The sequence below is a fragment of the Pelophylax lessonae genome, assembly GCF_965119305.1.
Source record: "Pelophylax lessonae genome assembly, chromosome: 4".
Classification (NCBI taxonomy): Eukaryota; Metazoa; Chordata; class Amphibia; order Anura; family Ranidae; genus Pelophylax; species Pelophylax lessonae.
Window position 1 is genome coordinate 245,522,913 of NC_138771.1, and position 27,118 is coordinate 245,550,030.

At 43.4% G+C, this 27,118-nt stretch overlaps 1 protein-coding gene across 1 annotated transcript in view; it reads right to left on the reverse strand.

The window, feature by feature from the left end:
• The window catches only part of SCAF11 (SR-related CTD associated factor 11), a 438,302-nt gene that overhangs the window by 183,819 nt on the left and 227,365 nt on the right, over nucleotides 1-27,118 (reverse strand). The window contains exons 9-10 of the mRNA XM_082256718.1: nucleotides 17,915-18,013; nucleotides 1,476-1,570 (exon numbers count right to left, since the gene is read on the reverse strand). Of these exons, the coding sequence (XP_082112844.1) occupies nucleotides 1,476-1,570; nucleotides 17,915-18,013 (194 nt within the window). The remainder of the gene's footprint in view (nucleotides 1-1,475; nucleotides 1,571-17,914; nucleotides 18,014-27,118) is intronic.

The window sequence follows — 27,118 nt, forward strand, 5'->3', positions numbered from 1 at the left end:
CAAACAAAAATTGTCAGAGGGCAGTGGGCCGCATTGCCTGAGGTTCTGGGCCACAGGTTGGACATGCCTGATCTAAACTATTCAATTGTAGCTCTGGCTGTATGTTTAGGGTTGTTGTCCTGCTGGACGGTGAGCCTCTGCCCCTGTATTTTGCAGACTAACAGGTTTTCTTCTAAGATTGCCCTGTATTTGGCTCCATACATCTTCCCAACAATTCTGACCAGCTTCCCTGTCCCTGCTGAAGAAAAGCATCTCCACAACATGATGTAACCACGTTTCACGGTGGGGTTGGTGTGTTCAGTGTGATGTGCAGTGTTAGTTTTCTGCCACGCATAGCGTTTTGCTTTTAGGCCAAAAAGTTCAATTTTGGTGTCATCAGACCAGAGCACCTTCTTCCATGTTTGCTGTGTCCCCCTCCTGGCTTCTCACAAACTGCAAATAGGACTTCGCATGGCTTTCTTTCAACAATAGCTTTCTTCTAGCCACTCTTCCATAAAGCCCAGATCTGTGGAGTGCACGACTAATAGTGGTCCTGTGGACAGATTCTAGCACCTGAGCTGTGGATCTCTGCAGCTCCTCCAGAGTTACCATGGGCCTCTTTGGCTGCTTCTCCGAATAATGCTCACCATGCCCAGCCTGTCAGTTTAGGTGGACGGCCATGTCTTGGTAGGTCTGCAGTTGTGCCATACGCTTTCCATTTGTGTATGATAGATTGAATAGTTTTCCGTGAGATGTTCAAAGCTTGGGATATATATATATTTTTTTTAAATCTAACTCTGCTTTAAACTTCTCCACAATGTTATCCCTGACCTGGCTGGTGTATTCCTTGGCCTTTATGATGTTTGTTCACCAAAATTCTCTAACAAACCTCTGAGGGCTTCAAACAACAGCTGTATTTAAAGATTAAATTAAATTACAGACAAGTGGACTCTTTTTACTAATTAGGTGACTTCTGAAGGCAATTGGTTACATTAGATTTTAGTTCGGTGGTATCAAAATAAAGGGGGCCGAAAATAAATGCACGCCACCCTTTTCGGATATTTGTAAAAAAAAAAAAAATCTGAAAACCATTTATCATTTTCCTTCCACTTCACAATTATGTGCCACCTTGTATTAGTCTATCACATAAAATCATAATAAGGTTTTTGGTTGTAACATGACAAAAAGTAGAACATTAAGGGGTATGAATACTTTTTCAAGACACTGTAGCCACACAAACTCAATGCTGTAACAGCTGTTAAATTTGCAGTCTTTGAATGTTAACTTTCAGGGAGTGTAAACAATAGCAGTCCATTAGTTTGTTGCGCCCCCTCAATTCTAAATTATAATTTAATTTCCTTTACAGCACATAGTGTAGCACAATCTACAATCTCAAGATTTTAATTTCAAGTTCAACAATGAAAGTTGAACGAATGACAGCAAGCCATTAATCACAATAAATCCTCAGTTACAATATTTTTTCATAGAACTGTTACCTTTGCTCCTGACAGATAAAGGTCTTCTAGTAAATATATAGTCATCCAAAAACGATGGCGAGTGGATGAGTGTTTCAACAGAAAAAGAGGAATTGCTATGGGGAAAAAAAAACAAAAAAAAAAAACAGGTTAATCCAAAATACAAATACTGTACAGTGTAGTGGCTTATTTGCCAATTAGAATTCATTAATTTCAAACCTTGGGCTGTAATGACAATTGGAAACTGACTGCTTTGGGCATCAAGAAAATATTGTCAGCACATTTTCACGCATAAGCTTTATTCATTATCCATATAAAAACGTCCGGAAATAACATCTGCGCATGCCAGGCCTTTTTATCAGCTTGTGTAGTAAAATAGTTGTATTTACATTATACATAAAGCTTATCTAAACCAAAAAGCAAATATGTAACATTGCAGCTTACCAGTCTCCTTAGATGAGGTGTCTAGGTTAGTGTATTTATTTCAGACTTTTACCTTTCACCAGTCAAATCCCACAAATAACTCACTTACTGTCTCTTGGTGGCTATGTTCACACACTCCACTGTATTTAGGGGCACTAAGGTTGCCATCCATTCTGGACTGAAGAATGGCCAAACCATTTTCAGGTTATTGCCCACCATCAGCTGACTGAGCAAAGCCACCTCCAAGAATAATCCTGAATATTTCGTTGGGATCCACCAGACTTGTATAAAGTACTCGAAATTTCTACTTGAGTAAAAGTACAAGTGCTCGATCAAAAAATTACTTGAGTAGAAGTGGAAGTGCTCGCAGAAAAAGTTACTTAAGTAGAAGTACTAAAGTATTCAACATTTTTTTTACTTAAGTATTGCAAGTAGTTTTTTCAAAAAATTTGCTACTTAAGTACTAAAAGTAAAAAGTACCAGTAGTTTTGAAAAAAAATTTCTACTCAAGTACTGAAAGTAGAAGTACAAGTACTGTGTTATGTAGTTATTAAAGAAATAAGTCAAAAGTTTGAACATCATATTGTTTTTATTATTTCAAATGATTTATTCAAATGATTAACCTGTGTTTGTTAGTAGTTTCTTGATGCACTTTAAGCGCTGTAGCACCATTTATTTGTTTGTTTCATATTTTCTTTTTATTGGAAAGATTTGGTATAGCAGCTTTTATTATACACAGCCTTTATTTTCGTATGCACTGATTTACAAATGACATTATACACATTTTTTTGAGCTTTATGCAACCTGCCATCTACTGTTCCGGCAGTGGTCATTTTTTTAAAAGTAACGAGTAACTATGCAGCACAAAAAAAAAATACTTGAGTAGAAGTATCGAAATCATCGAAAAAATGTAGTGAAGTAAAAGTAGAAGTAGGAGAAAAAAATTCTACTCTAGGAAAGTACAGATACCGCATTTCAGTACTTAAGTACAGTACTTAAGTAATTCTACTTCGTTACTATACATCTCTGGGATCCACCCAGCAGCCTGATTAGCAGCTTGCTCTGTGGCTGTACCCTCCCAGGTAGAGCCCTGCGCAGGACTGTTTTCTTAAACCCGCACCCGCCCTCTCCCGCTGAATGTACGACCAGGACCGCCAGCACCCACAACCTATGCGTTCCACTCCCGGCTGCACCCGCAATGTTTGTGTCCACTCCCGCCCGCTCCCGCGGACTTTATCTCAGAGCTTCTGAAAAATGCACACATACTCAGATAAATATCCGTTCAAGTTAACATCCAGAATAAAAGACTTTAAACATGATTGCGTTTAAATAAGATGAAGTAACCAATGCTAAACCAAAGCACCACACGACAAAAACATTGGGTATTTTTTTTATTAGCGTTATAAAAAACAACCATCAAAAGAAAACCGCAACTAGCAGCACCTCAGTTTTTAAACGCAGGCTATATGGCTATTGCATACACACGAACCAAACGATTAACTAGGAAATAACTTTACCATTAAATAAACAGAGAACTTTGAAAATAGGCTAGATATAATTTTAACAAATTAAATACAAAACAAAATAAATAAATAGAATTCTTCAAAAACAAATCTCACAGGATTTCACATTCTCAATAGCTTGCTTAACAGGCTGTTGCAAAAAAAAAAAAAAAAAAAAAAAAAAGATTATATATATATATATAGTTATAACGTAGAATACTTAAATGAATTTGATAACTGGGCCCCTAGTAGTCTACGTTATAACTATATATATTTTTTTTGTATTTACTTTTTTGCAATAGCCTGTTAAGCAAGCTATTGAGAATGTGAAATCTGAGATTTTTTTGAAGCATTCAATTTTTATTTATTTCATTTTGTATTTAATTTGTTAAAATTATATCTAGCCTATTTTCAAAGTTCTGTGTTTATTTATTTAATGGTAAAGTTATTTCAGAGTTAATCGTTTGGTGTGTGTGTGTGTATGCAGTAGGCCTATAGCCTGCGTTTAACTGGGCCTTGCTTTGCTTACTCCATATTACTATGAAGGAAAACTATATTGCTGACTGACTGCGGTCCCAGACTGGTGTGTCTTTCTTTCAAGATCCGCACACACACACTGAATGCCCTCTGACGGCATCCTAGATGCAAGAATGCTCAAAATAAAAAAAAAAACGCGCAAATTTTGAGAGGACAGGAAAGCGCTCTTTGTTGAACTTCCACCACTGAAGCACATTGTCTGGATCTGGTTTTTCCGCTAATCGGCTGCCAAGATATTCTGCTATTTCAGCGTTGATGGGCTTAGGTGCTGAAATGCAGGACACGTCTTCCCAGTTTGTGAATCGATCAGCGTAGCTTTGCTTTTTGGCTGGTCGTGGTTCATCCTGTGCTGTGGCCAGGGGGACCTGGTCAAACTTCCATCTTTTGGTTAATTTCTTTTGCACCTTTGAATTAGATTGTAAAAAAAAGGCAATTTGTAGGCTATTAAAATGAGTTTGTTTGTCCTTAACTCTTATTCAATTACTTTTTAAAGATTTTTGTTTATTGTCTTTTATTCCTTTACATTTCTTGACTTTATTAAACGTATTCCAATTTGTAAATGTGCTGCGTGCATTTTGTTTCTTATTTTCAAAGCACGCTGCTTGTTTTCTTAGAAAGTGTTATGCAAATAATCTATTAGCCTATTCGTACAAGGTCTACTCTGTTGTACTATAATTTCGCTTTAGAATAGGTCTGTAAACAAATTAAATAACATAATATTCAAAACAATATAGTCTATTTTAACTATTCATTCATATTACACACCTCTGATCACTTTATCTCTTGCATCTGGGCACAACATCCGTAGCAATCGCATTTTGGGAGTCAGGAACGTTGCAATTCTGTAGATCATGTGGAAGGGATTTGCTGATGTGTCGCTAGTGCCCATCAGTTCTTTCAGACGGGAGGCACACACACTGGCTGCTTGGCAGTGTTCAAGGAGTCTGAGGGACCACAGCAGTGCAAGTGATGCGCTTGGAGAGGAGTTTTCGGACTCAAGGTCGTTCGTAGCCTCTTTAAATAACTTGAGAAACGCAACAACTGGTTTCAAACTATTTTCATTTATCTGTACAATTTTGTCATACTGGTTATTGCCCATCAACAATGTGGAGATCTTCCCATGCTGTTGCATTATTGAATCTAGCATATCGTGATTTGAATTCCACTTGGTCTCGATGGATTGTTTGAGGGAGGTCTTCAAGCTGGTCTGCAGTCCTGAATGTTTGAACTGTTGACCAGTGCAAAAAAAACTGGTAAAATATTTCAGACAGCTCGGGTGTCTTGGTCAACAAGTCTGGGGCAAATGCGCTGGACAGGATGACCTTCAGGATATGCGCATTGCAGTTTGGCCTGGTGTACCCACGCAGAGCAGCAACTATGTTGGCTCCGCGATCAGTCACAAACACAACGCGTTTCTAATGTTCTCTCCTGTTTTTGACATGCCGTTTTTTAATGGAGCCGCAAACAATACTCTGGAAACAAGAACAAAATCATTGTGTAGTGAATGGTGCTGGATATGAAGTTTTAGGGTAATCCTGAGTCCATATATCCGTTGTAATGGCACACCCATACGTCTCAATGATGGGCTTTATCTCTATTGCCACAGACTGCAGGGCCTGTGCTTTTCCTTCAATATGTCTAGCCACAGTGGTTGGCTGTGGCAGAGCATCTCTCACATCAAATGGACCATATTTAGCGGCTACATTAACAAAGTGTTGAACTATAGAGAAAAGATTGGATGACCGACATTGATTCACCTGTTGCCAACCATCACCACCACATCCCTAGTACACTAACAAAGGATAAAAAGGTGTTCAATGGCCGAACTGGCCAGCCAGAGAGCCAAACAGGTGTGGGACTTCAACCACTTAAGCCCCGGAAGATTTTACCCCCTTCCTGACCAGGGGGTATTTTGCGATTCGGCACTGCGTGATTTTAACGGACAATTGCGCGGTCGTGCGACGCTGTATCTAAACGAATTTAGCGTCCTTTTTTTCCCCACAAACAGAGCTTTCTTTTGGTGGTATTTGATCACCTGTGCGATTTTTTGATCATGCGCTATAAACAAAAAAAAGAGCATCAATTTTGCAAAAATAGCAATATTTTTCACATTTTTTTATATGAAATTCCCCCAAAAATAATTTAAAAATCAAAATTTTTTAACATTTTCGGCCAATTTGTTTTATGCTACCTAGGTTTGGAAAAAAAAAAAAAAAATCGCAAAAAGCGTATTTTGATTGGTTTGCGCAAAAGTTATCGCGTTTACTAACAAAGGGAAAGATTTTTGTCTTTTTTTAACGCGTAATGGCGGCGATCTGCGATTTTTTTTGCGGTACTGCGACATTGCGGCGGACAGATCGGACCCTTGACTGACATTTTTGACACTTTTGGGGTCACCAGTGACATTTCTACAGTAATCAGTGCTATACATATTCACTGTTACTGTAAAAATACACTGGCAGTGAAGGGGTTAACTTTTTTGAAAGGGAGGGGCTATGTGTGTCCCTAGGGGCACATAGTAGAACCGTATGATCATCCTTCATACACAGGGGAGAATGACAGGCAGCTTGTTTACACAAGCCGCCTGACTTTCTCCCTCTCCCCCGACGATCGCAGAGTGACCGGCGGACATCGGGTCCGCCGGTCACACGCGCGCGGGGGGGTGCGTGACCGAGCGGGAGCGCGCCTCCAGCGGCGCGCGCTCGCTCCCTAGACCCTCACAGACTAGCGACGTAGACCTACGTCGCTTTGCCTGTGAGGGGCTGACTGTCGACGTAGATCTGCGTTAGGCAGTCGGCAAGTGGTTAAAGGCGGTGTGGTTGTGGCAGAGACAATCAGAGAATATTACAGTTAAAATACAAAATTTTATTCATTTTACAGCGTAAAACATACAAAAAACATGCAAAAAATGTATGGCAAATTGCAGGAAATTATCCATGATAAAATTGATACAGATACTGTGGATACTTTGAACCAAAAGATACATGGGGTCACCAGGGTCCTACATGTTTCGCCATTTCGGTGGCTTCATCAGGGACCGAATGTACTCATGACCTCTTAAGTAGTTCAACAGTTAAATATCAAGGAGTTTGATGCTTTGGACAATAACTTGGGTATTATCATGCATGCGTGGCGATGGTGGACCACCCCGGAGTCCTGAGGGACAAGGGGTTAACACGCCCTTGAGGGCTGGCCGATACTGGACCGGGCCAGGACAGGCAGCTGGCCAGTTGTCAGGTAGTCGTGTCCTCCAGGACACGACTACCTGACGCTGCAGCGTTCCGGACCTACACTATATCCATGCCCTTGAGGCTGAGACCTCCTTTCTACCGTTGCCAGATTTAGCGAACTGGCCAGCTGCCTGTCCTGGCCCGGTCCAGTATCGGCCAGCCCTCGAGGGCGTGTTAACCCCTTGTCCCTCAGGACTCTGGGGTGGTTCACCATCGCCACGCATGCATGATAATACCCAAGTTATTGTCCAAAGCATCAAACTCCTTGATATTTAACTGTTGAACTACTTGAGAGGTCATGAGTACATTCGGTCCCTGATGAAGCCACCGAAATGGCGAAACATGTAGGACCCTGGTGACCCCATTATCTCTTGGTTCAAAGTATCACAGTATATGTATCAATTTTATCATGGATAATTTCCTGCAATTTGCCATACATTTTTTGCATGTTTTTTGTATGTTTTACGCTGTAAAATGAATAAAATTTTGTATTTTAACTGTAATATTCTCTGATTGTCTGTATCTGCCACAACCACAACGCCTTTAAAGTCCCACACCTGTTTGGTGGCTCTCTGGCTGGCCAGTTCGGCCATTGAACACCTTTTTATCCTTTGAAAGTGTTAAACTATGTCAACAAAGCCTTTACCGGTAACAAAGGCATACGGTCTAATGTCTTTGCAGCAAAGTGCGACACATTTTTCTGTAGTTTCTTAACGTGAGCAGGAAATGTTTTATGGGGGAACGAGAGCTTGCTTTGACCACAGAGAACTGTGCAGGTATGTCACTTCAGGGCAGAGGTGCCAGATTTATGTCTGTTGTAAACGAACACTTTTGTACATTTATTGCAACTTACGAAGTTTAACTCCCATTTTTTTCAGTGACAATTGAGAATTGTTTCCAGATGTCTGACTTGCCTTGCTTTGATTTTATCAAGTAAACAGCCACTTTAATTTTCTTCTCAACTTCTTGTGTTGACTCCATTTGTACTACACCATTCCCCACAGGTCTCCTGCAAAATTTTCTGACCACCCACTCCCACCTGCAGCAAAGGTAAAACCGTCCGCTCCCACGAGATTTGCGTTGTGTCCCACGGGAGCCCAAACCCAATGCAGCCCTCTACTCCCAGGCATGTCAGTCCAGTGAGGACTGGAGGACCAGAGCGGTGTGCAGTGAATGAAAGTGACTGTTTTCAGTTACGAGCAGACCAAGAGCTGACAGGTCATTGGTCATGTCCTCTTCATCTTGGAGCCAACATGGGAAAGCTGCAATGTTACATAAATGCTGCCGCATTGAGGGGAGTATGTACAGGTATGTCTACTTTTTCTAAGCAGTGGACTTCTCCTTTAACCTCTTCACACCCACGTAACACAAAGTTGAGGCCCCCACAAGACTGAGCTTTTTTACATGGGCCACATATTTGCATATCTCCCTTTGTGCTGGGAGCATTTGCCATGTCGTGCTACCAGCACAGAGATTGGGGACCCATCGGTAGCCCTGGGCCCCATACTAAAAATTGGGAGCCAGAAATCCCGATTCTGGGTTAACGGATCTCCTGTGATCGCCAATCTGAGACACTCACAGTAATCAGCAGGGTTCATACACATTTTTACCAATAAAATTCCATGACTTTTCCAAGACTTCTCCATGACTACACGTAAATATTTATGATCTAATGTTTCATGAAATGTCTATGTATACATGTTAAATAAGGCACGCATGCTCTGAAACTGGTTACCGCCCCCCCCCCCCCCGCCATCACGTTCATGCGGCCCTCCAGTGACCATGCGCTTCACTGATGCCTCGATCAGAAGTGAGTCCCTTGATTGGTTCTCTAGTGTCATCTCTCGGCTGCTGCTGGCCAGTCTCAGGAAAAAAACGTGGACCCGGAAGGACGCCTACCTCCTATGCAGGGCTGATGCAAGGATTTTTGCCACCCTAGGCAAAACCTTATTTCTCCTACACACTCTGGCTCAAGTTGACGATCATGAGGCTTTGTCCACACCATTCAGCAAGGGATTTGTGGGCAGATCCTCTGCTGAATGGTAATGGACGGAGGTCAGCTTTTTTACATCCATACCTGTTCAGTGTATGTTAGCACAGTGGACAGGGGCAAACCTGTGATGGCTCTATGGGCAGCTGGATGTCTGCTTACATCAGGCTACCTCTGTTCTGTAATGTTTAGATTCAGAAAAATAGGAAAGCATGCAGTTAGGGTTGCCACCCCATCTCTTTAATCCAGGACACATAATTACACAGGTTCTGAGGCTAATATAATGCACCTAAGGTACCAAGTGAGTTTAATTACCACCTTAAATCAGCCACAGAACCTGTGTAATTAATATGTGTCCTGGTTTAAAGGGATGAGGTGGTAACCCTACATACAGTCCTTTTCCCTTTGTTTCTGGACCTGGATGAATGAAAAGGGGGTAGGTGTAAACAGACACAAGTCTATTCACATCAGCCTGCCCATAGACCTGCATGGACTTCATGATCAGGCCTGCCTGAAAAAGAGAAGACGACCCTGGTTGGAAAGGTTGTGTGAAAGGGCCCTAGGGGAAAGTTGTTGGGGGGTGGTAAAAAAAAAAAAAGCTCAGCCTCACATTTTTACTGCCCTCCAAATACATGCATCTCACTATGTTTACAGTATGAACATTATGATCATAGTACAGTAGGTGCTATATGCCGATACCGTGGCTGTCCGTTATATGCCGATACCGCGGCTGTCCGTTATATGCCGATACCGCGGCTGTCCGTTATATGCCGATACCGCGGCTGTCCTTTATATGCCGATACCGCGGCTGTCCTTTATATGCCGATACCGCGGCTGTCCTTTATATACCGATACCGCGGCTGTCCTTTATATACCGATACCGCGGCTGTCCTTTATATACCGATACCGCGGCTGTCCTTTATATACCGATACCGCGGCTGTCCTTTATATACCGATACCGCGGCTGTCCTTTATATACCGATACCGCGGCTGTCCTTTATATACCGATACCGCGGCTGTCCTTTATATACCGATACCGCGGCTGTCCTTTATATACCGATACCGCGGCTGTCCTTTATATACCGATACCGCGGCTGTCCTTTATATACCGATACCGCGGCTGTCCTTTATATACCGATACCGCGGCTGTCCTTTATATACCGATACCGCGGCTGTCCTTTATATACCGATACCGCGGCTGTCCTTTATATACCGATACCGCGGCTGTCCTTTATATACCGATACCGCGGCTGTCCTTTATATACCGATACCGCGGCTGTAGTGTATATACCGATACCGCGGCTGTAGTGTATATACCGATACTGTGTGTCTGTAGTGTATATACGGATACTGTGTGTCTGTAGTGTATATACGGATACTGTGTGTCTGTAGTTTATATACTCATTCTGTGGCTGTAGTATATATGCTGATACTGTGGCTGTACTGTATATGCTGATAAGTATCAGCATATGCAGCCATATACAGTAAAGCCACAGTATCAGAATTCACACAGCCATATACACTACAGCCACAGAATCAGTATATACACTACAGCCACAGAATCAGTGTATACACTACAACCACAGAATCAGTGTATACACTACAACCACAGAATCAGTGTATACACTACAACCACAGAATCCGTATATACACTACAGCCACGGTATCAAATTATAAAGTACAGCCACAGAATCAGCATATACAGTGCAGCCATAGTATCAGAATACACAGCCATATAATCAGTATATACAGTATTAGTATATAAAGTACAGTCACAGAATCAATATATACAGCCATATACAGTAGGAACACTCTGTGGCTGTACTTTATATGGCTGTATATGTTGGTACTGAGCCTGTAATGTGTAATCACTGTACCTTCCATGTCCTGCTGCCAGAATATGCATGCACGTGCACCCGCCGCGGGAATCCCAAACCTGCTCCTGCAGTCACCTCTAACTCCTGCACAGACTCTTCAGAGTATCACTCTGCAAGGGAAAGGATGGTGGCTGCTGCAGCCGGCCAGATCATAACTTCAGGATCAGGACATGCGGCGCCCGCTTTATCCACCTGCGCGCTGAAATTAAAGAAAAAAATGCCCTCACGGCTCTCACCTCCTGGGCCCCTCAAACCTAGTAGTAGTGGTGGTTCTGCGCTGCTCCTCCACAAACCAATGTAAAGCTGCCCGCCTCCCCGCTGATAGGGACCGAGCACAGCACTGAAAATCGAGATCGCAATTTTTTTACTTTTAATCGTGCAGCTCTATGTCACTGTCAATAAAATAATTAAGCATCTGCTCCACAGCAGTGGTGCCTTTCCCAAAACTTTGTGGATTCAGTCATTTTCCAATACTTTCCCAGGCCTGGAAAGTGCCATGTCAAAATCCCATGACTTTTCCAGGAATTTCATGACCGTACGAACACTGAATCAGTCACTGTGAGACTTTGAAAGAAGAATACTTATGTCCTCAAAAGACAAATCAGTAGATTCGGACAAGAGTTTCTATTCCGAGGAAAAGTTGGATCCCCGTTAAAAGGAAACCGGCTCTTCAGACTTACGAAAGTAGGGCTTTTTAATTTCTGGATCAAGGTGTCAAAATGGTCTTCAAAAGATTGTCCACGTCTTCTAGGGAAATTCTGCATCTAGAGGATTTGGAATCCCTGACAAGTGTATCTCCTGGAGAAGGTAGTGTCCACTAGCTACACCTCCACTTCTTATGTTCCCCTATTCTGATCAGTAATCCTCAATGGAAATAGATGGTCCTTTCAGAAAATTGGCTTGGAGGTGTAAAGTCTGAAAGATTGGACTTAAAAATTTAAAATGGATAAGAAATCTCTTCCTTAACACTGGATAGAAGGTCTCTACAGGTTGTTTTCTCCAGCTCTCCTTTAACTTAACCATACACCAGGGACATTTCCTTTTAGTAGCTGCTTGTGGCTCATATTTAAGTTGAGCCTGCAAAATAAAGGAGACAGAAAATTCAGCCAATACTCCCCTGGTGCACACCGAGGAGAAAAAGAAAAAAAAAAAAAAAGGAGCCTACAGGTACTTGAAACAGGGAGATTAAAAGATCCACACAAAGTTCTACAGTCCCACAGCATAGATTAAAGGGGAATAGGAAGACATCAATTACCTCACTCTAAAGAACGCAGTCTGCACCTACGTGAGCTGCTTGCGCCACTGGTTCCTGCCTCCACTGCTGCAGCCTCCTCCTGATTCTTCAGGCAAAGGGCTCAGCAGAAGCGCCTATATTGAAGGGTCCCCACTGCCTCTCGCAATCTGCAAGGCAGAGTTGGTTGCCCCTCATCACCAATATGTTTGGTCATCGGCGTCCTTGAATCATTCAGGACCCGAACTGAAGTAACCCACTGATAGCAGGTGCAATGCTTTGCAGGCTACTGTGTAAAAATAAAAAATGCATATTTTTACCTTTAAAATCATGTGCATTTATTATTTTTATTTTCTTTAATAAAGGTAAACTTTGTCTTTAAGATCCCATGGACACACAGAGGCGCATACAAAGGAAGAGATGTGTAGAACATCTTGTACAGGGCTTTAACTAGGCAGTGAGGCCAAGGGTCTCAAACCAAATGTCCAAGACCGAGATCTGACGTTTTAAAAAAGGTACTCAAAATCAGATGCACTGGGTGAAGGACAAAATACGTCCTAGGTGGAAATTTCCTTGACCCACACCAAGCAAAATAGACCTTCAAGGTGCAATGGTAGACCTTGCAAGAATACAATTTCCGAGCCTTCAGGACACGAATCTGAAAGGCTACTGTCTCATTATTGAGGCTTTAACAGCCATGAGGAAGAATGGAGGGATGGCCCTTGGGACAGAGAACATGGGAGGACCCGTGGAGAGGGTCTTCCCGGAACCGGAGCATGTCAGAGCACCACATGCTCCTGGGCCATTTTCGTGCAATGAGAATCATCGGAACACCCTTTGTCTGAATCCTGTAGAGCAGAGGCGGGCAGGAAGAAGAAGAGAGAATGTGGAGGGGCAAAAAGACGAAGATTGGATCGAACTGTTCCTGTAGCGTCACGTGTCCACATGGGTATTTGAGACCTCCACTCCGGTAGAGAGGGAGAAAAGGGCGCTTTGCGCAAAGCACTGTAGGCTGTTGAGAACCCAAGTATCACAGGGAGACCACTGCACTGTGCCAATGGAGAAAGAGCGGGGAGCTGTTGCCAGTCAAAAAGCACACTTCGAGGAAGGGGCAGGGTGTGCACTCTCAATAACCAACTTAAGAGCAAGGCAGCGCATTGAGTACCAATTCATTAGGGCACCATAGGAAAAGTATATTCTGGCAAAGTAGCAGCTACAAACTTGGCTATAAAATGGTGCCAAATTTAAATAAAATTGCTCCCAAACCGAAGTCATGATTACAGAAGGGATGGTCTCTAGAAGGATCTCGCACACAAGGAAGCTCTGACAGATTGTGGTAACCTAGGAATGAATAGTTAAAAGGCTTCTGCCCCACTGAAGTCTTCATGCAGGCATGATATGAAGGGGGTCAGACCCCATCCTGGCTTTTTCCTCCATGATGTGCATATCTCCTTCCCTTCAGGGACAAGCCTCCCTGTGGATCGTTTAACACGCTGCACTATCAAGAGGAGCACCTATAGCAGGATCCAATACACCCAGAAACATTTTAGGCCACACCGAGGGCGATTGATGGTTATTTTAACACTTCTTACATTTGCAAATTGCTCCAACAGTTAGTCTTTTTCTCACCAAGCTTCTTGCTGATGGTTTTGTAGCCCGTTTCCAGCCATGTGCAGGTCTACAATCCCTGATGTCCTTTGACAGCTATTTGCGCTTGCCCATGATGGTGAGGTTTGAACGGAAGAAAGATTCTGTGGACAGGTGTCTAATACACACACAATTTGCCGATAGGAGCGCCTTCTTAAATTGACAGGACCAATCTGTGTACCACATGAGCACGTACTGTAGCCACTCAGTGGGAGACTTGTTGGTTGGTAGGTGATCAAATACTTATTTTACTCACTGAACTGCAACTCAATTTAGAACATTTGTATCGTGTTATTTTCCGGATTTTTGGTTGATATTCTGTCTCTATCCTTTTAAACACACCTATAATAAAAATTATAGACCCTTCATTTCTTTGTAAGTGCCGGTTCACATTTGTGCGATTGCGGAGATCGCATGTAAATCGGAGCGCACTGCTCCTAAATTACATGCAATCTCATTTTGTTTGGCTGAATTCGCACCGCATCTGCAATAAACACGCACATGAGGCTTTTTTTAATCTGCAGCAGAATTGGATCGCATAGTGGTTCACACTAGTGCGATCCGATTCTGTGCTAACTTGCAGATCGCATTGCGATATGCGATCGCAACTGGGGGTGTCGTTAACTTTTAATTGACACCCCCTGCGTATTGCATATGGCAGTGTGAACTGCCAGAGGTGCGGATGCGATGCGGGATCACGCTGTATATTCGCAGCGTTCCCGCATCGCACAAATGTGAACCGGCACTTAGTGGGCAAACTTACAAAATCTGCAGGGGGGGATCAAATAATGGGATTTTTGAACTTACCGTAAAATCTATTTCTCTGAGTTCAAGGGACACAGCGCTCCATAAAACTTAACTACTGGGTTATACTTCCTTAGATTAGTAGCAAGCAGTATTATAGTTAGTTTAGCTTTTAAGTCCCTGAAAATGTTTTTTTTTTTTTTTTTAGGACTCTCCACCTTCCTCCAACGTTGTCATTGGTACCCACCTGCCATGTCCTCCCCAGCCCCCCCCCCCCCCCCCAATAATCTGTCCACCAGGGTCCATGATGTGCCGAACCCGACTGCCCGGTAAACAACAAACATTTTAGCGCTTATGGTCTTTAACAGATTGCTCTCTCTGTCCTTCGAATAATAGAGTCCCCTACCACCAGAACCTGTTTTCCCTTACCCTTAGTCTCACTAACCTAGAAACAGGAAGGTCCACCACTGGTGGACTAGTCAACTTTTTTCAAAAGTGAACCATCAAAAGGGTAACTTACAGCAAAAAACAAAAAACTTTTGGGGGACCACAAATGGTAGTTTTGGTTGTTCCCATTCCTTACAGGAAAACCTGTCAAAATAAGGCACATAAAAGGAAACACCTTTGGAGTGCGAGGTGACTTATGCATAGCAAACGACACAGCCACGTCCGTGGATACAACAACGCCACCCTCCATTTTTTTTTTAAAGTCTCATGCAATGCAGTGATAAGTGTGTCTACCAGCTCTTTCATTCACTGCTGCGACCATGGAGGAATCATCCTCAATATCAGAAGGAGCTGGAGGTGTGATAAGCATCCCTGGATGGGTCGTGTCCACAGAGGCATGCAGCTCCGAATCAGATGAGATTGGGCAGGGAAAGACGGGGGATGCTTCCTCCTCGGCCTTGGCACACACACCACTTCCACCTGGGATGCTAAGAACTGCAGGACTGCCGTCAGTGCAACCATGGGAAGCTGGGGTTCCGAGGGACCTGTTACCTCCATGACAGGGTCAGTGGGGGAGAAATGACCCTGAGGCGAAAGGAAGACCTTGCAGTACAAAAACGATCTTTTGCCACCGCTAAAGGATCTCCCCAAGGCTCTTGGTACCCATCAGCAGAGAGATAAAAAGGGACCCCCAAGGACTCACCCTACTGACCGGAGGAGCGCTGAGAATTCGAACCCAGCAACACCATGGACGCCATCCCTTTTAATATGTCCCGGGCATAGGAAGAGGAAACTGAGGTGGAAGAGGAAACTGAGGTGGAAGAGGAAACTGAGGTGGAAGAGCAAGAGCTTCGGCATCCCCCGCGAGGTTTCCGTTGTCTCCAGAGTCTCCCGGACTAAAAGGAAAATAGCCTAAGAAAATCGCAATCGTCGGACTTCTCCAACATGGCCGCCGGAAGCTACAGACGTTGAAGCATGCTGCCAGGATCTCCCCTGCGCTCTCTGCAAGGGGATCCCCCCCTGAAGATAATGTACTCCACAAAAAGGACACGTTAGGAGAGACTCTGCTGTGCATTTTGCACCGGTCTTTGCACTGGGACCCCCCTGCAACCAGTTTAGGACATGCACCTACGGGTCTCCTACACTGGGACCCCTCCAGACTACCAGGGCAGAACACACACTATCGCAGGACCCTTACAGAGTTGGGATGGCTGGGGAGACCCCAGGGGTCTCCGCTGCATACTCTTGCCCTAGGACCCTCACCAGACCTTAGGTCCGGAGAGGGGGAGGAAGGGAGTGGGGGAGGTCCAGTTCAATCAGAGATTTAAGGTTTGGAGGAAGGAACCTGCAGGCAGGCCCGACCGTCCCTAGAGATTACCCATGTCCACCCCAAAAAAAAAAAAACGCAAGAAGGGGAGAGGGGGGGATTGTACTTACCCTTCTATGGTGCGGGCAACTCTTCAGATGGAATCCTCACCATCAAAGTAGAGGGAGCTATCAGCCAAGGGACCGCTGTGACTCAGACCCACGTCTGGTCGTATGCGACCGTGCAAGAAGTTTAACTCGCAGACCAGCCTCTGTTCCGTGAGGCTATGTCGCAGCCGACCTAGCGTGTAGCTGCGGTCTGCACGCACTTGCTGGCTGGACTGGGGGGGGGGGTTGGGGGAAACCACTGGATCTAGATTATCTAGCCCGGCAGTTGATCGTAGATCTCACAAGGGAAAAAAACAAAAAAAGATGTAAAGGAGGGAGAAAAAAATGCTAGGACCAGAGATCCTTACTCCTGACTAGACAGATTACCTAAAGCAGAGGGAGGGGTTATAGACAGATTACCTAAAGCAGAGGGAGGGGTTATATACCAACTGAGGACGGCCCATGGACGCAGCCAGGTGCTTTTTGTATGGCCTAGTCCTACTCCTGGAGGAGGCAATATTTATGATTTATGGAGCCGTGTCTCTCGAACGAAAGAGAAAATTATTTTCCCCAATGTATATCTGACTAGGTATACCATCTGGGTCCCATGCAAGCGCCATGTCCTGGTGCAGGATATCACTAATCCAGTTCTGCATATGCGCCCCTGTTGGTCCCCTACATTCCCTTACACAGGCATCACTCCTCTTCAGGATCCCAAAGGAACCCCACAGGTGTACAGCCAATAGACGTGTTCACACCATGCATGGCTTTCTCTTCTATTTACATTAGGCACGGTCCCTTTTCAGGTTCCCATGGAGAACCCCACCTCATGTAAACCGAAGTGAAGACTTGAGAAGGAAGCGCCACATGACTGTGGCTATAGGTCCCATGCACACCGGACATTTAGCCCCCATGCATCTATTTCTAGCATCTTCATGTGCCTTGGAAATCAGAAGTGCAAAGTCTAAGAAATACACTGCAGCTAGATGCTGTACGAAGTTGTGCTCATGTTTAGAATGTAGGTAGCGGGGCTGCACCTGGGAATTCCAGCAGGATGAAAATGTGAAAATGCTGGGATTGGACACATAGGGGGTAAACGCTCAGTGCGCATGTGGAGTTAGGTAAATGAGGCTATGTTTAGCTGCAAAGGCAGTGGACGGGGTGTACAAATTATACACACATTGCATTCAGAAAGTAGTACCACCCACTGGTGCAGCTTTTTAGGTGTTAAAACCAACGGTGACATGACCTGCTCATTGCCTGTCAAACATCCCTGAAAAACAACTCAACAAGGATTGCTCAACAGGGTGCAAAGCTTTTGTAAAGGAGCCCCAACTGCATTTTTTTTGCCAGTAATCAGTTTGTATGGAGTAAATACATGTGGAAGTATACAGACAAATATAAAAAAAAGGTACATACCTTTCTGCTCTTTCCATAGTCACTGGAAGCCTCAAATGTTTCAGCCCTTCCCTCTTTTGCTGTATCAAACACAGATCACTCTCCTCTTCTATTTTTGCACTAAAATACAATTTCAATAACCACATTTGTATATTGTAAAATCCAAATGCACTAAAGCACGTCAGCTGGAAATCTGTCGACTACAAAAAGCCCAATTTCAACAAAATGTTTTCTTGGATAGCACAGAAAAGACTGAGGTTTTACCTGTGTTCAGGTTGAGACATATTCCTCACACATACTATACTAGTGACCAAGTTGTGTTTAAAATAAAAAAAAAAAAATGACATGTGTCATGCATGTAGGGATGAGTGTGGATGGAGAATTTGATTTAAATACTAAAACACTTTCCTAAAGGGAACTAGTCTGGGAAGTGGGGAATGTTTATTTATTTTTTTTTACGCATGTGTATGTTTTATCTTTAGATTATATACTCTGGGCCCAATTTACTAAAACTGGAGTGTGCAACATTTGGTGTAGCTGTGCATGGTAGCCAATTAGCTTTTATCTTCAGCTTGTTCAATGAAACTTTCCCAAAAAAAATGGAAGCCGATTGGTTTCTATGCAGATCTGCACCAGATTTAGCATTCTCCAGTTTTAGTAAATCAACCCCTGTACTTTAAAAATACACATGACAAAAGTTCAGGTTAGTGAAGAAGAAAGCACAAATTTGAATTTGATTTTCAGTTTGGAAATTGTTACGGAGCCATTAATAAAGGATGAGTCACTGTAGTGAGCAGTAGTACACAAGCTAGTAGTCATTTTAACTTGAGCTAATGTGTACTGTAAACTGACTTTATCCATCAAACAAGGAGGTCCAAAAGGGCAATGCAAAATATGCAATATAACATGCACAAAACATATTGAATCACAAAATTCTGTATAAAACCACTTTACATCCCTTGTAATGCCCAACCATTGACACTATCATTTTCAGACTTTTGTGGTCCCAAATAGCCTTTGCGTTGTCTTTGAATTTTATTTTAATTTTTCTTGCTGCAAACTCCATCAGTTTACCTGGATAGTACAGCTCCAGCTGTACTTCTGGCCAATGTACATCAGCAAGGCAGTTATAAGCATGTGCGGAGGTCATGTTTCTTCCCCCAATCTGTGCTTTGCCATTCACAAACTGCCTGATATATTGCGGCCGGCTGCAGCATCATCATCATAGGCTGTGTTTTGTGATTGTTAAAGCACAGATTGGAATGAAAACATGACATTGCCAGTTTTGTCTGTAATAGCAGGCTTGGTCGATGTTGGCAATTGGCTGGAAGTACAACAGAAGTCGCAGGGAGACTGAGGGATGCTTTTGAAATGGTTTGCAGAAGGCAGCTTTCATAAATCCAAGAGATAGCTGCCGATCAGGCACCCAGGTGGATTTCAACAATCCTGTCGGCATGCTTCCAGAGACTGGACTGGCTCTGACATCAGCTAACAAGCATGCCCACTTTTTGCTGAATCTGGGTTACAGGAGAGCACAAGTGAACTCAAAATGCAAAAGAAATATGGTCAAGAAAAAAAAAAAAAATCTTTGGCCATACTTTTTAGGACTACAAAAAAAAAAAAAAAAAAAAAAAAAAAAAAAAAAGGGATAGTGTCTAAAGCTGAACTTTAACGACACTGCACTTTTAATCAACTTATATGGCAGTGTTACGTTCAAAGGCATCATTGAAGCTAAACAGTCTACAGCAGGTACATACATACATACAGTAAGTTGAAAAGTTATCTTAAGCACACAGCTAGAAAAACTGCCAGCTTGTACAGATTTGTGGGTGTTAACATTAGCTGTATAGATCCTGTATTTGTTAGCAGTGCAATAGATCCAGGCACCAAGACATGTTGAGATCTGTCCTGACAGCAATCAAATATTACAGGGAATGTGCTATTCCATATACTTGACGCAAGGAAAATAGTACATACAGTAATGTTTTATTTTCCACTGCCAACTCTAAACAACTGCATACAATAATAGAGTTTTCCCCTTGGAGTTCATAGAACCATACAAAAAGCATCAGCACTGCTCCTTAGCCCCATGCTTACTAGGTCATGAGCCTGCAGCATCCATGTACTCATTTGCTCCTAACATCATCCCTTCAGCTTTTAACAGTGGTGATCAAGAAATTTAAGACTTATTTTATCTCGGCATCTCTTAAGGTTTTGATTCAAGGCTTCTGGCAAGATATTCTGTGATAACCAGTAGAAAACTTGCTTCTTACGTCAGCTATTTGAGAGAAGGAAATAAGGGCTATAGGAGCTGCTTGTATTTTAAAGCATGAATGTCTTCCACACTCCTGAGGATCTGCCCACAACCGAAAAGAGCTTTTAATGCGAGGAAGTCTTCCATAATCATCAAGAAGCTCATGTGTTGGCCTGGTTAATGCCTGCAAAACAGATTTAAAACCCACTGTAGTAACAGAGACTTAAACGTCGAATTTGATATTTCTTGCGATGTCATTAAAAAAAATGAAGTGACCAAGTTTACATCAATTTTTGCTCTGAAAGCATAACCCGAACATAGATGTCTGGTTTTAGATGGTTTTAGATGGCTGGTTTATCAGAGCGCAGTGTTTTCAGATTAGCCCTCCAATAGTTTACAGATAAAAAACACAAAATTAAAATGTGCAGATGCAACGCCAAAAGTGGTTATAATTTAGGAATTATTTTTGTGCTGATGGCAGGCAAACCTAGAATCCAATGTACACATCAATATGCAAATATGTATACATTTGCATACAATGCTAAACAAAACCCCACAATATGAGGGAAATTAAATTTCTTTCCTACAACTGCTGCTGTAAATATTTGCAACCACTACTTGTCACAAATCACAGGCTTTAAACTTAACAATCTAACCAAAAGGTATGTGTAACTCCATACAACTCTGGAAAAGAAGCATCTTACACCCAACATCTTGTTTAGAAGAGCTTGTTATAAACAAAATTATTTCTGAATATTGTATTCTCAAGAGGATCTTAGGTCATGGAAGACCGAGAACTACATTTTTTTTTTTTTTAATATATCACCACAGATATTGACAGAAGCCTTTGTCCAATTAAACCACCATGACTTAACAGCAATTTGCAAAATTAGCCCTCATTTGCACATGTGTATTTAGGGGATAACTACAATTTTCTGCGTAAAACTGATGTTTCTGTGAAAACTGCAAGCAGGAAGCCCCAGACTCAAGGAAATTAGACATGCAGAGATTTCCTGTGTATGATTGGACCTGGACACAAGTTTGCATCCAGGGTCAATCCTCCACAGGTAATCTCTCTCAGATTATATGCAAATGGCTGCATTGCTTTGTACAGGGATTTAGACTCGGCTGTCCACAGAAAGCCAGCTAGGTTTCCCATAGGAAACTGTAGTCTGCCCTGAAGATTCAGGCCTACAGCTCCAGATGGCAATGCATTACAACTTTTTTTTTTTTGAGATGCAACTCAGACAATCCTAAACAAACATAGAAAATAATCACAGTTGTCCTAGCACAGCTACTAGTAACACCCACAAATGTGCAGAATGGTTAATGTACTGGCACTAAAAATATTTAATTTATATTGAGGAGCCAATATAGCTGCAAAAAAAAAAGGCAGTAGCATTGGGTCAACTGGTGCATACCTTTAGAAGTTATTAACCTAATCTTCTATAATTATTCATTTTTATTACATATATAGGAGGATTCTTCCATGCATTTGCAGTGTAAATGGGATTTTTGACTTGCAGTAAAAAACATTTCTGATGTTCACTGATGGACAGCTCCTGATATTCATAACCACTGGGTTATACTGCCCCCTACAGGAGGACACTAGGCAGAAAAGAATTCAGGCTATACCTATGGGCAATCCCAGGGGGGGTATACTCCCTTGCTCTGTTATAGCCACTCAGTTTTGTTACTAGCAGTGTCAGGAGAAAACTCCAGAGGGGTGGGTCCTGTCAATGAACATCAGAGAAATATTTTGCTATAAATCAAAAATCCCATTTTCTCTTTTGTTCACTGACAGGCACAGCTCCTGATATTCAGAACTGTTGGGACGTCCCAAAGCAGTGTTAAACCTGAGGGGTGGGCACAACAAAAAAATTCCCAAGGCTAAACATTAGCCAACCAGGCAACAGGAACTTAAACATCTGGAACACACCTGAAAACAACAAACCCTCAAAGAGAATCAGGTCCTCAAACCGCAGCCTGCAAAACCTTGCAGCAAAAAGAAGCATCCGCAGATGACAACACATCTACTTTCGAAAACTTTTGTAAAAGTGTGCACCGACGACCAGGTGGCCGCCTTGCAAACCTGTGCCGCTGGCACCCGATGACGGAAAGCCCATGAGGCCCCAAGTGCCCTAGTTGAGTGCGCCTTGACAGGGAAAGGAGGAACCTGACCCTCGATGGAATAGGCCTGAATCACCGTTTGTCTGATCCATCCGAAAACAGTCGCAGAGGAGGCTGACATCCCTTTGAGGTCCATCCGTGAGCACAAAGTCTTCCTGAAAGACTCCGTACCTGCCAGGTACACTCTAATTGCCCGGACCAATTGCATGCAAGGCAATTTCTTTCGGATGTTTAGGCCTGGGACACAGGGAAGGCAACACGTCTTCATTCAAATGAAAATCAGAGACAACCTATGGAAGGAGCCACGGACAGGGGCGAAGAACCACCTTATCACTGTGAATCACCAGGTAAGGAGAACGACAGAATAATGCTGCCAGTTTTGACACTCTGCATGCAGAGGTGATGGCAACTAAAAAGGCCGCCTTCTGGGACAGTGTAAACAGGGGAATCTCCCAAATATTTTTAAAGGGAGGCTTCTGTAAAGCTGAAAGCACCACATTAAGAGGCGCCAACGGAGCCCGCAATGGAGGAACCAAATGTCGGACACCATGAAGAAAGGTACGCACCTGAGAGGAAGCTTCCAAGGAACGTCAGCGACCATCTGTACTAGATCAGCGTACCAGGCCCGACAAGGCCAGTCCAGTGCCACTAGGATGACCAGAATCCCTTCTGCCTCGATCCTGTAGCTTGAGAGGAGGAAGGCGTAGATCAGACAAAACTGATCCCACGTTCGCCAGAGGATCCTATGACCGAGCCACAAACCTCTGCACCTTTCTATTGAGCTGAGATGCCAACAGATCCACCTCGGGGGTGCCCCACCGGAGACACAGCTGATGAAACACCTCCAGATGAAGGGACCACTCCCCTTGGTCCAACACCTGCTGATTTTCCACCCCGGGAACATGTACGGCGGAGCGGGCTGGAACGAACCGTTTTGCACACCTTAGATTGTCGGCTACCTCCAGAGCCGCCAGGGCATTTCTTGTTCCCCCTTAGTGATTGACATAAGCCACGGCCGTGGCATTGTCCGATTGAAATGTGCACTGGGGATCCCTGAAGACAATTCGTCCAATAATCCAGACACAGTCTGATCGCTTGGTGTTCCAGGACATTGATCAGTAGTCTGGACTCTTCCAGTGTCGAGATCCCTTGAGCAGAATGCTTGCCGAGAATGCCTTTCCAGCCGGACAGGCTGGCATCCATAGTGACCACTGTCAAATACAAGGGGAGGAAGGATTTTCCCAGCCGAAGTGCCTGAGAGTGAAGCCACCATATCAGGGACTTCTTTGTACAATGAAGCAGCTGGATCTGACTGTCCAGAGACTGCAGAGTCTTGTCCCATTTGGTCAGAATCTTCCTTTGCAGGGACCTCGTATGGAACTGTGCAAACAGGACTGCCACGAAGGTAGATACCATCAGGTCCAACACCCGCATGCAAGTCCAGGGGAATGACCATTTGTTGGACAGGAGGCAGCGAATTGCGGCCTGCAATTTCTGGAGTCTGTCCAGAGGAAGGAGTACTCTGGCTATGGCCGAGTCGGGCCCAAATAGTCCAGCTTCGTAGACAGAACCAGGGCAGATTTCTGAAAATTCAGAATCCAGCTGAACTCCCTCAGAGTTTGTATTGTGATCTCCGGGTTCTCCACAGAGGAGAGGGTGACTCCGCTTGCAAAAGGAAAACGTCCAAATAGCCCCATACCGCGATCCCCCCGTGGCATAGCAAAGCTAGCACCAGAGCCAACACTTTTGTGAAGACCCGAGGAGTGGAGGCGAGACCAAAGGGTAACGCCACAAACTGATAATGCTCCTCTCCCACAACAAAGCGGAGAAAACGCTGCTGACTTGCACATATTGGAATGTGAAGATAGGCAGCCTTCCTATCTACATAGGTGAGGAAATCCCCAATACAGGGATGCCAACACTGTTCGAATGGACTTCATTCTGAACTTCTGTAGTCGCACAAAGCAGTTTAGCGCCTTGAGGTCAAGGATTGGGCGCACTTTGCCTTCTTTCCTGGAGACTGAACAGGTTTGAGTAGAAACCCTGAAAACATTTCGAAGTCGGAACAGGGACACTCATCCCTTGAAGGAACAGGTCTTGTACCGCCCATACAGCCCCTGTAACCAGTCTAGGGACAGGCGCAGGTTGGAAGGAAAAAAAACCTTGCTGGGGTACAAGAGCAAAACTTGATCTTGTAGTCGGACCAAATGACTTTGTGGACCCACTTGTCTTGCACCAGGGAAGTCCATGGGTCCGGAAACCAGCAAAGATGTCCCCCCACCCCTAATACGGGTGGGGCGCACCTTCATGCAGAAGGAGCCTTGTCCGTGGCTCTGGAAAAGCCCGCTCTCGGCTTGCCAGACCAGGTTCGTTTGGATCTGCCGGAGGTGGCCCTGAAAGGCTCTGAGTCCTTGTCAGTCGACCCTAAGGGACGAAAAAATGTCTGAGTAACTATAGCAGGAAAAGGGAATATACCCCCTGAGACTACCCATGGGTATAGCCAGAAGTTGTTTCTGCATAGCCCTACTCCTGAAGGGGGCAGCATAACCCAATAGTCAAAAATGACAGGAGCGGTGTCAGTCAATGAACGAAAGAGAAATTGGGTTTTCTAATTAATCTCAATAGTCTTAAAATTAAAAACCCATGTTTCTGGCTTTAGATACACTTTTAAAACATTACCTCAGAAGGACGATATATCTCTTCTGTAACTTGAACATTCCATGACAAAATACTATATACACAGGCACTTGGTAGCAAAGTATTGAGATGATGTTGACAAGGAAGCAAATTTCATGTAATCAAGTATACTGAGATGGTAAGATCATGAAAATCCCCAAAAGTATCAGCTTCTAGATTGTCATAGCCTTCCAGTGAGCAGTAAGTATCACAGGGTTCAGCAGGTTTTATACGAGACTGATTTGAGTAAATCCACTCATATACAAAATGGTTTGTTATCTTATAGTACTACACCAAGTATAAAAATTGTCAGCGCTTTAGACTTGGAGGATAGGTGGGACTCCGCAAGCAGTCAGGATTTCTGGGATCATCATATACAAACTTTCCCCAGTTCCATCCCAAATCCTTTATAATTTAAATAAAATTAAGATATTTATAAGATTTAAAGCGGAGCTCCACCTCTAAGGGGAAGTTCTGTTTTAGGCACCCCCCTCCCCCCAAATATGCAACATTTTACATATTTTCTTTGGGGGGGGGGGGGAGGTTTTGATAGGTACCTGCTCCTACTTCTGATCGAGCTGCCAAAGTTATTCTCTCCCGCTCCTTGAAAACTTCTGGGACAATTCACAGGTCCCAAAAGATTGCCCGCAGTGCACACCCATCTGTGAAGCCGCAGAGCGCAGAGAGAGAAGCGAGGCTTTGGGTGGACGCATCGCTGGACCGTGGGACGAGTGTGTGTTTATTAAAATTAAGCAGCTACACTTTGTTTTGTTTTTTAATAAACAGAAAAATGAGTGGAACCCTGCTTTAGGAATTTCTTGTCCGACTACAATATGAGGAGCTCCATCAAAAACTGAACAAGCAAGACTTTCTTTCTGAAAAAAATTTACTTCTGCAATGTAACAGCAAGTATTGCTGGGGGGGCTTTCCAGAAAACATTGTATTAGATTAACCACTCTGTTTTTTATTTTACCAGTGTACAACAAAATAAACAATCCCCAGTAAACTATTTGTTATAACATACTTAAAACATTCAATGCTACTGGCTCCTAATTCCTCAGTGCTGCTTCCCTGAACGTTTCATATTCACAGACGTAAGGCAACAGTGTCCAGTGTCCACTGCAGTCTGGAGAAGCAGGGAGTGTCTTGCAATCCTAGGCTATAGGTTATGTGTTACTTTTGATGTGCACAGTGAAGGGAGACAACTCTAGTCTCTGCATGCAAGAGTGGCTTCATAGGATGTGTTGAATCCAAGCTGAAAAAAGACCGCTCCAGGTGAGATGGTGTCAGGTGCTGGTCGGATCCGTAATCCAAGTGCTATTTGATCAAGAAGAAAGTGACCGCACTCCGAGGTGAAATCAAACAGGAGTATATTTATTCCACATCAAAAATAGGCATCAAAATTCCAAACTGTGAGACATAGGACAGCAGGTAGACGCGTTTCACGACTAGAAATGTCGCTTACTTGGTAATGAGTAAGCGACATTTCTAGTCGTGAAACGCGTCTACCTGCTGTCCTATGTCTCACAGTTTGGAATTTTGATGCGGAATAAATATACTCCTGTTTGATTTCACCTTGGAGTGCGGTCACTTTCTTCTTGATCAAATGGCTTCATAGGATGCCAAAAGTGATCATGGTACCCGTTAAACTTGAACATAGGAAAGACTAAAAGATAAAGCATCTGCATACTTTGTGATTAAATCAGCTGCTATAAGTGCCTAAAAAACTGTGGGTTAAAAATCCCTTAAAATGGTGTATTGCTTTAGTCTACATACTGAACCTTTAAAAACTCAAGGTTTTTTATTTTTATTTTTTTTTTAAGATTTGGAACAATACAAAAGGTTGCATGTGGCTGCTCTAACAAAACTATGGTGATAGCAGTATCCTTGGCCACTTTCTGCTCTTCACATCGTTGTCAATACTTGAAGGGTTAAAGCTTGCATCTAAGAAATGGTCTATAGTTATTACTCCACAGTAAGACTGTAGATGCAAGACTTGTAGACTTGGTCTTGTATGCTGTGGGTGGCCAACACAGAAAAGTCTTGATACTTCTAATTTAGGTGAGGTAAAGGATGGTAGTTTTCTAAATCTGAAAGAGGAGAGAGAGTCTGCCTTTCACATGTTGCCCTGGCATCAAAGATTTCACGGTGTGATCCTGCCCATT